Genomic DNA, 13,845 nt, shown 5'->3' on the forward strand with positions numbered 1-13,845 from the left:
AGGAAAGGAATTTGGAGCTGCTGGAATGTAAAGAAAGGGATGGGAAAGTGTATGAGTGGATCGGAACCAACTTAATGACTTAGAAATTGGGCTGCAAATTAGAATGGTACCTGAGGCCACTGGGAAGCCAGAAGGGGTTTAAGGAGAGGAGCCATGGCCAGATGGCTGGTGGGAAGCATTATCCTGAATGCCAGATACTAACATAAGGGGCGTGGACCTTCACGTTGGCCGCCACCTTCCCTGCTGATGCAGACTCTGGGGCCAAACTGCCAGGGTTCAAATGCCAACTCTGTCACTTCCTGGCTGTGTGACCTTGGGCAAGTCAGTTCACTTCTCCGTGCTTCAGTTTCCTCATCTGTAAAGTGGGTTTAATGATAACACCTCCCTTAGTGGGTCCATTGGGTTTACACACGCAGAGCAGATAAAGCAGTGCCCGGCACGCACTCAGCATTCCAACATAGCTATTCCAGGCAGACCGTTTAACTGCACTTTGTTTTTGTGCTTCACAGATGTTGTGTTTTTTACAGACTGAAAGCAAGACCCTCCACCAGCAAAAAGATCACAACTGGCTTTATGCCTATTGTTGTTTTTATTACATCATTCAGCTGCTCAGCTGTCCATGTGGGGATGCCTCCGAATTTGTGTCTCAGCCCTGACTCATCTCAGCTCCAGCCTCGAACGTTCAGCTGCCTGCTGAGCCGCCCCCTGGCATCTCCCCTGTGAATGTGTAGGACTTCACACATCTGCAGTGGAATTCTTGATTTGCTGCCCCTGCCCCATCTGGTCTGGCCTCTGTCTTTCCCTCTCAGCAGACGGTGCCACCTTTTGCCTGTTGCTTAAGTCCTCAAGGCCAGTCAAGCCAGCTCCTCTTCTCTGTCGTCACAGCCTTCACTTCCAAGGCACTTAGTCCTGTTTGTAAATTAGTTCCTCTTGACTTGGTGAGGTCCATCTCCCCCACTCCTGTGTGGCCAGAAGCCCATGGGGACAGGCATCTGTCTGTGAATGCTTAATAAGTATTTGTTATAAGAATAAAAGGTAGGAAGGGCAATAGAAAACTCAGGATCCTGTTTCCTTTATAAAAATTATTATATATTTTTGGAAAGAGGTAATACACCTAAATGGTCCAAAATCCAAAAGGTACAAAACACACAGCCAGAAGTCATTGTTCCCCCTGTGTGTCCTGGCCACTACCAGGTCACTACCCAGAGTCTTTCTGGGGTTTCCTTCCAGGGGAGTCTGACAGATAACTTGTTTTATTTCTTCACACAAACGGTAGCACTTAAGGCCCACTGTTCTATATCTTGCTTTTTTCATTTAATAGACTTGTAGATACTTCCTTTTTAGAATGTACAGAGTAGTTGCAGTCTTTCATTTCATTCCTCATTCAAAGTATAATTTACTTACAATAAAATACACTCATATTAAATGGACAGTCTGATAAGTTTTGACAAATGTCTACACCTGTATGTCATCACCCCAAGAAGTACACATCCCATGTGTCTTTGCAGCTCATCCCCCAGCCCAGGCTACCCTCAACCTGCTCTCTTTGATTCTAGATTACTGTTGCCTTTTCCAGAATTTGATATAAATGGAATCACACAGTCTGTGCTCTTTTTTTTTTTTTTTTTTTTTTGCATGGCCTTTGTCACTCTGCACGACAATTTGTGTTTTGCCCACGTGGTTGCATGATTTGGTACTTCAGGCTTTCTTCTTACTCATTGTATTTCATGCTATAGATAAATGTCGGCTATGTTATCCATTCACTTTTTTTTTTTAAGCAAAAGACAGAGAGGGACAATTAGGACAGACAGACAGGAAGGGAGAGAGATGAGAAGTGTCAATTCTTCATTACGGCACCTTAGTTGTTCATTGATTGGTTTCTCATATGTGCCTTGACCAAGGGGACTCCAGCCGAGCCAGTGACCCCTTGCTCAAGCCAGCGACCTTGGGCTCAAGCCAGAAACCATGGGGTCATGTCTGATGCCATGCTCAAGCTGGTGACCCCACACTCAAGCTGGTGAGCTTGCACTCGAGCTGGCAACCTCAGGGTTTCAAAGTTGGGTTCTCTGCATCCCAGGCCGACACTATCTGCTGTGCCACTGCCTGGTCAGGCTCCATTCACCTGTAGATGGACATGTATGTTGTCCTGATTTGGAGCTACAGTCAACCCTTGAACAATGTAGGGATGAGGGGTACCCCCTTCCCCCTGCACAAAGTAAAAAATCCACATATTATCTTTGACTCCCCCCAAATTGAACTGCTCTAGCCTACTGTTGACCGATAACATAAATAGTGGATTAACACATATTTTGTATGTGATATATACTATATACTATAGTAAGCTAGAGAAAAGAAAATGTTATTAAGAATACCATAAGGAAGAGAAAATACCTTGCCAGTATTGATAGAAAAAAAAACACTTATAAGCAGACCCATGCAGTTCAAATTCGTGTTGTTCAAGGGTCAACTGTATTTTGAGAAAGCGTTGCGTGCAGGCCTTTGTGGAGACAGCCTTTAGCTCCAAGAGGGGGATCACCTGATTGTGGGGTGGGAGGATCGTCAGTTTCATAAGAAATTGTCAAATTGTTTCCCAAAGTGGTCTCCCATCACTCATGTTCTTTAACTTTTCATGTCATATAGAGGATGGCTTTGGGGGAAGGGTGCCATGTTGGTCAGCCAGGCCTTGGCATCTTTGGAAAGGGGACCTTTGAGAGGTAGTGTTGAAAGCCAGTGGGCTTTGCAGGGCCTGGCTGGGCTCCTGGATCCCTCAGATTTATGTAAAAATGCTTCTCATAGTAGGAATGTGGGAGTGTGGTGCTTCTTAAACTTTAGATTCTGGGGGTCAGAGGAACTGAATCAGACTCCTGGGAGGAGGGCTTGAAAATACGTATTTTAAATAAACTCCCTGGATGAATCTGATATGCCTTAATGTTTAGGAATCTCTGAGTATGGTGATGCAGGTGAGAAGGCCGGGCATTCCAGGCAGAAAGAACTTCATGAGCAAAATCCCTGAGATGGGAGAGAATAGTCACAGAGGCAGAAGCAGAAATCCAGGGCCTCGAATGCCAGCTGAACAGCTGGGACTTGCTGAGGACACTGGGGAGCCATGGCGGGTTTAAGTGGGGGAGTGAGTGGTTGGGTTTGGGTTTCTTAGGATCCCCTTGGCTGCGGGGTGTGTGTGTGTGTGTGTGTGTGTGTGTGTGTGTGTCCACTGGCAAGGAGGGGGTGATGTGGAAGCCATGGCAGGCAGGGGGCAGGCAGAGGAGGGCGCTGATTTCTAGTCTGCAGACTCTCCCCTCCCCTTCCTTACTTTAGGTGTCTGGCTCCGAGCCACTCTCCGCCCTGGATTCTGACCTGGGGTGACTCTGACTCCACTACACAGGACACACTCTTGTTCTGCCTCTGCCCCTTCTTCCTCCTGCTCCTTCCCCAGTGAGGACAGGTGGCCAGAGTTGTGGGTTTGTGTGTTTGTGATGGCCAGGGGAGTGTCTCTGGTTGTGGTTGTTTGGGTTGTCATGGGCTCCTCAACTGGAAACTCCAGGTGCAGCGGTGTTAGGCTCTGGTATGCATTAGATGGCTTGCCCCCTCCCATGGGTCGTCCCCGCCCTCCAGGACCCTGGCTAATTCCCAACATTCCCAGGACAGGTCACTTCACCTCTCTGCCCCTGGTCTGTGAATGGGGGTACCATTACCAGTTTCTGCCTTCTGGGTTTGTTGAGAGGTTCAGTGAGTTAAAGACAGACAATAACTATTACCATTCTCTCCTGTCTGCTTCTGTGGGACCCAGTGTTTTTCTACTTGGGTGTGATTTCAATTTGTTTCCCTGTACATCTCATCTGAGGCTCTGTGTGTCCAATTCACCACATACCAGCTGTGTTGTGCAACCTTGGGTGAGTTACTAGACCACACTGTGCCTCAGTTTCCTCATCTGCAAAATGGGTTTAACAATAGTATCTATTTCCTAGGGATGCAGAAATTGAATTAATTACCCTACTAAAAGAGCCTAGAACAATGCCAGGCACACAGTTGGCCCTCAGTTACCGGTTGTTCTCACTGGAGTGTGAGGTCAACTCCCAGTGTCTGCAGTATGTGTCTCTCCTCAAATCTGGGGCAAGCCTGACCAGGCGGTGGTGCAGTGGATAGAGTATCGGACTGGGACGCAGAAGACCCAGGTTTAAGACCCCGAAGTTGCCAGTTTGAGCGCAGGCTCATCTGGCTTGAGCAAAAAGCTCACCAGCTTGGACCCAAGGTCGCTGGCTCGAGCAAGGGGTTACTTGATCTGCTGAGGGCCCGCGGTCAAGGCATATATGAGAAAGCAATCAATGAACAACTAAGGTGTCGCACTGAAAAACTGATGATTGATGCTTCTCATCTCTCTCCGTTCCTGTCTGTCTGTCCCTATCTCTGACTCTCTCTCTGTCTCTGTAAAACAAAACAAAACAGAAACCTGGGGCAGGAAGCACCCATGGAAGTTGTTATACCTGGGGCAATAAGGGACCAGGCCTGTGAGGGTGGCCTCTGTTTCCTCATCTGTGAAATGGGGATAACAACAGTACCCCACACAGGGGTGGTGCACAGGGGAGATGGGGGCTGGAGCACATCAGGCGGCACACACATGTTGGTGTTTGCTGTTACCTTTCCTTTATAACAGCAGCACCTCCCTCTTATGGTCTTGGAAGATAAATGAACTTGTAAGCACTTAGACCAGTGCCTAGCAAGCAGAAAGTACTCGCTGGTGGCTGTTCCTGGTAATCTGCAGACTGCGCCTGTGCTTACCTGGTGTGGGATGTGGTGTGGGCAGGATGTGGTGTGGGTATCTGGCCCTACAGGTTTCTCAGCCACCCCATTTCCTCCGCACCCCGACCTTCTGTCCCCACCATTGCCCCATCCCTCACTCCAAACTCCCCATGACCACAGAGGGAGGAGGCTTTGGTAGTCTGTGTTGCCTGCCTCAGCCCTAGGAAAGGGTACAGGCACTCCCCAAACCCAGGTGGGGTTGCTGCTGTCTCAGTGTACCCCGGGGCCCCCATCTTGGTGACTCTCCATCTCTGGTTCCAGGTCTCTTTCTGCCCTCCACCACTCACCTCGGTTTCCAGATAAGAAGTGTCAGGGTCCCAAGGGGGTGTTCCAGATGAGCACAGAGGAGGAAGTAGCAGAAGCAGGACCTCCCGCCACCCCCCCCCTCTTTGCTGAGAGGAGAAGCAGAAAGAGGGGGAGTCCTCATTAATTAACCTCCTGCTATGCCAGATCTTAATGAGCTAGACAGGCCTCATTGGAGAGCCAGGAACCCTGGCATTAGCTCATTTGTCACACCCCAATTCCAGGGCCAGTGTCTGGGTCCTCAGCTGGCAGGGCATGGGGAAATTGGAGCAGGAGGGTTGGGAAACTGAGGAAAAGCTGAGACCTGCCTCCTGCTTTCTGAGACAAGGAGGGGCTGAGAGGCTGGACTCCCGGGTCTCAGGGAGAAGGGGCTGAGGGCTTGGACTCCCGGGTCTCAGGGAGAAGGGGCTGAGGGCTTGGACTCCTGGGTCTCAGGGAGAAGGGGCTGAGGGCTTGGACTCCCTTCCAAAGGAGGAGGGGCTGATGGAGGGAGGTGGGCCTGGGGGCCCAGATCCTTTCCCCAACACACCCCTTTCTAAACACCAGTTGGGGCGCCCCGCCCCCCTCCTGCCCCAGTTAACCCAAGTCCTGCGGAGGAGCCAAAACAGTCGCCCAGACCCGACCGATGGAGGAGGTGCAGGACCGACACGAGCTCCGCACTGGCGGGATGGAGGCCAAGGAGCCCGCGAGCCCCCAGGAGCCGCCACTGCCGCCTCCACCTCCATCGCCGCCTTCCCCGCCGTCGCCCGCGCCCCCGGAGAGCCCCGCGCTGTCCTCGCAGGAGCAGCCGGACGAGGCCCACGCGCGGCAGCTGCTGCTGGAGGAGTGGGGCACGCCGAGCAGGAGGAGCCTGGAGCTGCCGCCGGGACTGACCTGGAAGCTGCTCTTCCTGCGGCGGCCGCTCTACCGCAACCTGCTGCGTTCGCCCAACCCCGAAGGTGCGGACGCGGCTCGGCCTCGGCCGGGCGGGAGCTGGAGCGGCCGGCTGCCACCGGCTCTATCTTCCCCTCCAGTTGCTTCCCGTCTGTCTCGTCTTCTTGCCCTCTGTTTCCGTGACTCTCTCTCTCTTTCTGTGTCATGTGTCTCTCTGTCGTTTCGTGTCTCTTTGTCATTCTGGATCACCCTTCTTCTCTCTCCCTTCCTTTCTCCTCTTATATTCTTTCAAAAAACACCCAAAATTTTTTATTGATTGATTGATTTTAGAGAGAGGGGGGGGGGGAAGAGAGAGAGAGAGAGAGAGAGAGAGAGAGAAAGAGAAACATCGATTGTTGTTCCACTTATTTATGCATTCATGTAGATTCTTGTACGTGTCCTGACCAACCCACAACCTTGACAAATTGGGAAAACGTTCTAACCAACTCAGCTACCTGACCAGGACCCTCCTCCTATATTCTAAGTCTCTTTTTCTTGGTGCATCTCTGTCCCTCTGTCTCACAAGAATGAGCATCGTCCCTCTCCCCTGGGACATTCTCAGGGCTCTTTCTGGGCCCTGACTCACTCATCCCTGCCAAGCTGGTCTGGCCTGATGGGTGGGGCAAGCTTCCTGCCCTTCCAGAGGAGCCCTGGGGGCAGGGGTGGGCAGAGTGTGGAGAGGGACAGCTTCAGCAGGCCTGAGGCTCTATCACCTGCCCCTTTCAGGCATCAACATTTATGAGCCAGCACCCCCTACAGGTCCCACGCAGCAGCCCTTGGAGACTCTGGGTGAGTGCCTGGTGGCTGGGCTCCAGGGCAGGGAGTGGTCCTGGCGACTAGGCACTTCTGACCTGTTTTGCTCCTCCACCTGGCAGGCAACTTCCATGGCTGGTACATTAGAACTGAGAAGCTGCAGCACAACCGCAGGTGAGTGGCCAGGACACAGTGGTCTGCGTTTGAGTCCCTCTTCCAGCCTTCCTTGCTGTGGGACCTGGAGAAAATGACTTTGCCTCTCTGGGCCTCAGTTTCTTGCTCTGTAAACACAGAGTTAGTCACCAGAGAGGATGCCCGTAAAGAACAGAGCACAGGCTCTGGCCAAGTCTGGCTTACACACAGTAAGTGTTCAATGAATGGCCGCTGTTATTGTTCCTCTTCTGAGCCTCTTTCCTCGGGAAGCAGAGAGTCCCAGGCCTCTGTCTGTGTGAAACTGAGCCCTGCTTCTGGACGGCGGGTGCGATGGTGTAACTCGGGGCTCAGTCACAGATGCCCAGGTTGGGATTGCGGCTCTGCCACTTCTCTGCTGCTTGACCTTGGGCAAGTCAAGTCCCTTTTTAGCCTCAGTTTCCCCATCTGCAACCCAGGGTTCAGAAAGCATCATCCTCCGAGGGGTTGGTGGGAACTGAGACTGTAAGATGCTGAGTGAGTGCTCAGCGCCCATACGTGAGCACCCTCAGTACCAGGATGCTGTGATCAGTGTCCTGCTCCCTGGGATCAGGCTGACCTGGGAAATGCCCAAGAATGCAGCAGGTCCCAGCGCCCGCCTCCCCTGTGCCCTGTCTCCCAGCTGGACGGTGAAGCATCAGTGTGTGGACCTGCTGGCTGAGGGCCTGTGGGAGCAGCTGCTTGATGATGAGCAGCCAGACATCACGGTCATGGACTGGTAGGTGCCTCTGCCCCGCCAGGTTGCACACAGGGGCTCCGCAAAGCGCAAGCCTCGCCCCGTCCTCCTCTTTGCTCTGAGCCCCCCACCGGGCCCCCCTGCCCCTCGGGACCCACCCCTGCCCACCTCTCTGGCCCTATCTCTCTGACACTTTGAGTTTTTGAAATGTGTCCGTCCCGAGGCTGTTCCTTCCTCCTTTGATGCTTGTCTATCTCAAGACAAAGTCCTCCTTATCCTTCAGGGCTCAGCTCCACATGGCTCCACCAGGAAGCCTTCCCTGACCAGCCCCAGCTGGGTCAGATACATTATGCTCCAGTGTCCCAGAGCTCCCCCATCCCGGCCCTGACCATTCCTGGTTGTCGCTGTGCTGCCCTGTGAAAGGTCTCTTCCCCCACTGGACTGTGACTCCCGTGAGGGCAGGGCGTGGGGCTGTCTGGGTCACTGCTGTGTTGCCAGCACCACCCAGCCCAGGTGCACAGAGTGGGTGCCGGTGAGTGTGTGTTTAATGGTGACTGGGGCCAGAGCTTGGGGTTGGGATGTTGGAGCTGCAGTGGCAGCTGAAGGCCTGGGCCCCACCCCCAGGTATGAGGACAGCAGGCTGGACGTGTGTGTCTATGAGCTGCATGTCTGGCTGCTGGCAGCTGACCGCCACACCGTCATTGCGCAGCACCATGTGGCCCCCCGGACCTCTGCGAGGGGCCCTCCTGGCCGATGGATCCAGGTGAGACTGCCTCCCGCTGCTGCCACCTCTGACATGTCCTAAGACCTCACAGAGGGAGGAGAGGAGAACAGGGTTCATGGGTCCATATTAAGGACTTCTCTCTGACCCCGGTGCTGCCACAGGTGTCCCATGTATTCCGGCAGTATGGTCCTGGTGTGCGCTTTGTGCATTTCCTGCACAAGACAAAGAACCGGACGGAGCCTGGTGGGCTGCGGCGAACAAGGGTGACCGACTCCTCCGTGTCTGTGCAGTTCAGGGAGTGACTGGCTGGCTCCAGGCCTGTTCTGGCCCCTGTCTCTTCCCCCTTGACACCTCCCGCACCCTTAGCACCTTCCGGACCCCTTAGCACTTCTGTGACTTCAGCACCTCCTTGGCCCTTAGCTGTCCCTAACCCTTAGCCCCTCATTGACCCTTTAGCACTGCCATGTTCTCTTAGTACCTCCCTGATGCTCAGACCACCCTGATCCCTTAATACCTTCAGGACTCCTCAGCTTCTCCCTGACCACTTACCACCTCCTAGGCCCCTTGATCCTGCCTGGTCCTTGGCTTCTCATTTGACATCTTCACCCACCCTTAAGTGGCTGACTCTTTGGTAATTCCCTTGCATGCTCTGGGCTCCATGAGGGCAGGGGCCACTTCTTTCTGAGTCAGTGCTTGACAGATGGTAGGTGCATAATAAATCTTTGATGACTAAATGAATAAATAACATGTGCCCAAGAGTGCTATTTCTCTGCTCTTTGCTCCTTAGAACTTCACTGAATTCTTACTTCACTCACGCCCCCCCTCCGCATTTATGATCCTCCAGCACCTCACAACTCCTTGACCTTCTGCACCTCCCTTGACCTCTGATCTGTTTACATATCCCCAATTTATGGTCTCTTAGCATCATCACCTACCCCTTTACCCATATATATTTTAAAATACATGTCCTTTTTTTTTTCTTTTTTTTTTCCCCGAAGTTCGAGGCAGTCAGACAGACTCCCGCATGCACCTGACTGGGATCCACCCGGCACGCCCACCAGGGGACGATGCTCTGCCCATCTAGGGTGCTGCTCTGTAGCAGTCCGAGCCATTCCAGCACCTAAGGTGGAGGCCATGGAGCCATCCTCAGCTCCCGGGCCAACTTTGCTCCAATGGAGCCTTGGCTGCGGGAGGGGAAGAGAGAGACAGAGAGAAAGCAGAGGGGGAAAGGTGGAGAAGCAGATGGGTGTTTCTCCTGTGTGCCCTGATGGGGAATTGAACCTGAGACTTCCATACACCAGGCCAACGCCCTACCACTGAGCCCACTGGCCAGGGCCTAAGTCCTTTATATTTTAAGATTTTTATTTACTGATTTTTAGAGCAGAGAGAGACAGAGGGGTGCAGGGAGGAGCGGGAATCATCAACATGTAATTGCTTCTCAGGTGTGCCTTGACTGGGCAAGCCTACAGTTTTGAATTGGCAACCTCAGCATTCCAGGTTGGCACTTTATTCACTGCTCCACCATATGTCAGGCCTCATATATTTTTTTATTTTCTAAGTGAGAGAGGGAAACAGAGAGAAAGACAGACAGGGACAGACAGATAGGAAGGGAGAGAGATGAGATGCATCAACTCATAGTTGCAGCACCTTAGTTGTTCATTGATTGCTTTCTCATATGTGCCTTGACTGGAGGGCTCCAGCTGATCCAGAGACCTCTTATTCAAGCCAGTGACCTTGGGCTTCGAGCCAGCGACCTCTGGGCTCAAGCCAGTGACTATGGGGTCATGTCCATGATCCCATGCTCAAGCCAGTGACCCCATGCTCAAGTTGGTGAGCCGGCTCTCAAGCTGGATGAGCTCCCACTCATGATGGTGTCCTTGGAGCTTTGAACCTAGTTCCTTAGCATCCAGGGCAATGCTCTATCCACTGTGCCACCACCTGGTCAGGGCTTTTTTTTTTAAATGAGAGAGAGAGAGTGACAGGGATAGACAGACAGGAAGGAAGAGAGATGAGAAGAATCAACTCATTGTGGCACCTTAGTTGTTCATTGATTGCTTTCTCATATCTGCTTTGACCGGGGTGGGGGAGGGGGGCTACAGCTGAGCTAGTGACCTCTTCCTTAAGATGGTGACCTTGGGCTTCAAGCCAGCAACTATGGGGCCATGTCTATGGTCCCACACTCAAGCCAGTGACCCTGTGCTCAAGCTAGTGAACTCGTGCTCAAACTGGATGAGCCCACGCTCAAGCAGTGCCTCGGGGTTTTGAACCTGGGTCTTGGTGTCCCAGGTCGACGCTCTATCCACTGATCATTCCTTGGGCAGGCAGGCCGCTTTTTCTTAATTCTCAGAATTTCTTTGAGTTCCCCTCATCCTTCCAACTCCAAGTAGTCACCCCCACGGCCTGCTGTTGTGACACCCTCATTTCACGTCCTTACTTCAACACTCTCGTTTCTCTTCTTTAGCTTCTCTTAAGGGCCACAAACCCGGGTATCCATCAAGGGCCCTCGTCCCTGGGGATGAGGGTGGGAATAGGTTGCAATTCGAAATTTGCAGACTTGAACTAAAGTGTCTTCCATGTGTTGGGGAAGAGAGGGTTAAAATATTTAACAACCTGTAAGTCCTAGGCTCTGACCAGATCTCAAAAGAGACCCTGGCCCCAGCCGGGGGAGTTCCTTGAAGGCCTCCTGCTGACTCACCTGAATTCTGAGTCTGGAGGTTACTGGCAGCCAGACAGCTGGTGGCACTCAGGGAAGGGCTATCTACTGGAAAGTTTGGGAAGCATATCAGTGTTTAACTATTGTCCAGTGGTGCTATTACATCCACACAAGTGTCCTGGGGGTGTGAGTCTTTGTGCATCCTTAATCAAAGTCAGTATCTATGTGTGTGTCCCCGTCCGCAGCATTGTCACAGGTGTATGGACTGATCCCAGCATGACCTCCCTGCTGTCTCCCCACCCCACCCCCATCCTGTGTGGACTCGGGTCCCAAGCACAAGCACATGGCAGACAGGACTTCATAAAGACTGTATTGCAGGGAAAGCAGGGCGGTTGCGGTGTCAGGCAGAGAGCTCTCTGTTTGGGACTTGGGGTCTTCAGCAGACCCCAAGAACAAGACCAGGTGAGGACTCAGCACTCTGGAGCTGCTGATGAGGGATCTCTAGGGCATCATTAGCACCTGCAACAGAACAAAAAATAAAAAATGATCACCAGGGAGTGCCAGGGGCTCAGAGGTTCTGGAGTGGGGGTTCTAGAAACTTGAGCTGAGGTGGGGGCGGGGCTGGCCTCCAGTTTAAGGAGCTAGGTGTCCTGGCTGGGAGTGTGGGGCTCAGGCCTCTTGGAGCTCTTGGGGGTAGCGGGGTAAGTGAGGTGGTTTTGGAAGGTGCAATGGCCTGATTTAGGTTCCCAGAGTCTGTGAGTTTGGACATGTGAGTGCGGGGTGGGCTATGGGCCTCCAAATTGGGTCTGGGGCCCCAGAACCCTACCAGGAGCCCTGGACTGGTTTCTGGGGTGAGGGCTGTCCTAGAGGGTCTAGGTGGGTAGGGAGCGTAAGGGCTGGGTAAGGGGTTCCCAGAATTGACCTCGGGTCTTGAGATCTGGGTCAGATTTAGAGTCTGGGAGACCCAGGAGGCTCTGGGACCTGATGATTTGGAGAGGGGAGACCTGCTTTGGGTCTGGGGCATTCAAGATGAGGGGGTTGATGGCTCTCCATCCCCAAGCTAGGCTGACGACTCCTGAGTTAGTGGCCCTTCCTGGACAGAGCAGCTATGGGTGGGTAGGCAGGTGGGGGATTCAGGAAGGTTGGAGGGGGTGCTCCCAGCATGGAGGGAGGGTTCTGTCAGCCACTGAGTCTGGGAATCCCAGAACTGGGTCTGAGAGATCCAAGGGCCATGGCTTAAGGGAGGGGGTGCCTGTGAGAAGGGGGACCTTCAGGACTGGATCTAGGGACTCCCAATTTGGGTCAGGGGCCCATGTGTCCGGACAAGCACTGAAGCCGAAGCCAGGACTAGGGCTGAGTCCTGGGTGCTGGGTTCAGAGCTCTGGACGGATGTGCGCACTGGGGAGAGTGGGGCGCGGGCAGGAGCGCACCTGCAGTAGATGGCCGAGATGGCGTTGGACCAGTGGCCGAAGATGCCCCGGCGGAACTCTTCAAGGCGGGGGTAGGCGCCGGTCTTGAACTTGCGAGTCTTGCCGGCTTTGCCCTGGCGGGACCACACAGTCACCTCACAGCGGGGGGCCACCACAAGGGAAGAGATGACGTTTGACCAGCTAGAGGGCAGGAAGGGCAGGTCGGTGTCTGGCGCTATGGACAGCTCAGCACCTCCACAGCAGTTTTCATAGTAGGGGTCACTCTTGTCGTAGACCTTGGCGCATGTCACTGTCCCATCAGCGTTCTTGAGATCAGTGGGTTTTGGACAGGCACCTTGACTGTAAGGGATGGCCACAAGGGCCAGCAGTAGCGAGCACAGTGAAAACATGGTGAGACTGAGGGGGTGCACCCCTGGTCGCTTTTATGCTCCTGACCCGTGGGAAAGGAGAAGCTGTGAGATTAGGACTCGGGGAGGAAAGGGAGGGTGCCTCCTCCCCCAGAAGCTGGGAAACCTTCTTAACACAGGTCACAAACCCCAAATCAAAAAATACAAAATGGACATATTTGTATAAAATGTAGCAGCTTCAGATTTTATGTGCAAAAGACATTATAAAGAAAGTCAATATAAACAGGACTGCGGACCAGTCACTTCCAACACAGAAGGTAACGGAGTTAATGAGTATATAGGTAGGAGGAGCTCTTAAAAATTGACAAAGAATGGAACAAACCCCCACCCCTTCAACATGAGGAGAAGCTGAGGGAAGGGAAAGGGAAGAAAGGCTGGGCTTTCAGGCTGGGCAAGTCCCAAGACCTTGGGAAAGTAGAAGCTGGAGATAAGGAGGGGGAGGCCCTGGATGGGAAAGGGGACAGGAGGAGAGATAGGGAGGAGCTCCCTTCCCTCAGGAGTGGGAGAGCTTCCTAACCAAGATCAGAAACTAGAACCTATGAAATAGACATAGACCTATTTGTGTGACACTTAAAAAGCATGGCAAGGCAACGTGCAAAGGCTTGGGGAAAATAGCTATAGAAGAGAAGAGTACTTACAAATTGACGAGAAGATATCAAACACCACCTCCCCTCAACCACAAGAAGGAAGAGCCTAGGATGGGAGAGATGGAGGGGAGGGTCTGACCACCCACCAGCACTGCCTAGGAGCTAGAAGATTTTCCACGAGGTTGGAAATCATGATCTATCAGATAAATAGGATCTATTGCAATGTATAAACTTTTAAAATCTTTGTATAGTAAAAACAAACAAATAAGCAAAAACAAACAAACCAAAAAAACCTGAACAGAAAACCTAATCTGGGGGGAAATAGACAATTCTTGTAACATACAACGAGTGCTAACCTATCAGCAAGCAGAAATGACATAAACCAAAGGAAAAATTAGGGAGCAGGACAGGAAG

The 13,845-nt window shown here is 52.6% G+C and overlaps 2 protein-coding genes across 2 annotated transcripts; one reads left to right on the top strand and one right to left on the bottom strand.

Annotated features, from left to right (window-relative positions):
- The first annotated feature begins 5,375 nt into the window (after positions 1-5,375).
- LOC136380460 (F-box only protein 50-like) lies at positions 5,376-9,092 on the top strand. Its single transcript, XM_066348239.1, has 6 exons — positions 5,376-6,038; positions 6,739-6,801; positions 6,888-6,939; positions 7,577-7,672; positions 8,255-8,393; positions 8,516-9,092. The coding sequence occupies exons 1-6, from the start codon at positions 5,726-5,728 to the stop codon at positions 8,654-8,656; spliced, it is 804 nt and encodes a 267-aa protein (XP_066204336.1). The 5' UTR covers positions 5,376-5,725; the 3' UTR covers positions 8,657-9,092.
- A 2,272-nt stretch (positions 9,093-11,364) lies between these two features.
- Positions 11,365-12,843, bottom strand: LOC136381238 (syncollin-like). The gene is made up of 2 exons (XM_066349734.1): positions 12,438-12,843; positions 11,365-11,526 (listed from the first exon to the last, which is right to left on the bottom strand). Exons 1-2 carry the CDS (start codon positions 12,824-12,826, stop codon positions 11,520-11,522), a joined length of 396 nt encoding a protein of 131 aa, XP_066205831.1. The 5' UTR covers positions 12,827-12,843; the 3' UTR covers positions 11,365-11,519.
- Positions 12,844-13,845: the final 1,002 nt, after the last annotated feature.

The sequence above is a fragment of the Saccopteryx leptura genome, chromosome 9, assembly GCF_036850995.1.
Source record: "Saccopteryx leptura isolate mSacLep1 chromosome 9, mSacLep1_pri_phased_curated, whole genome shotgun sequence".
NCBI classification, from domain to species: Eukaryota; Metazoa; Chordata; class Mammalia; order Chiroptera; family Emballonuridae; genus Saccopteryx; species Saccopteryx leptura.

Coding starts and splice junctions, on each gene's coding strand:
- LOC136380460 (XM_066348239.1), top strand. CDS start 5,726: ATGGAGGAGGTGCAGGACCGACACGAGCTCCGCACTGGCGGGATGGAG. Junction 6,039..6,738: donor GCGTTCGCCCAACCCCGAAG/GTGCGGACGCGG, acceptor TGCCCCTTTCAG/GCATCAACATTTATGAGCCA. Junction 6,802..6,887: donor GCAGCCCTTGGAGACTCTGG/GTGAGTGCCTGG, acceptor TCCACCTGGCAG/GCAACTTCCATGGCTGGTAC.
- LOC136381238 (XM_066349734.1), bottom strand. CDS start 12,826: ATGTTTTCACTGTGCTCGCTACTGCTGGCCCTTGTGGCCATCCCTTAC.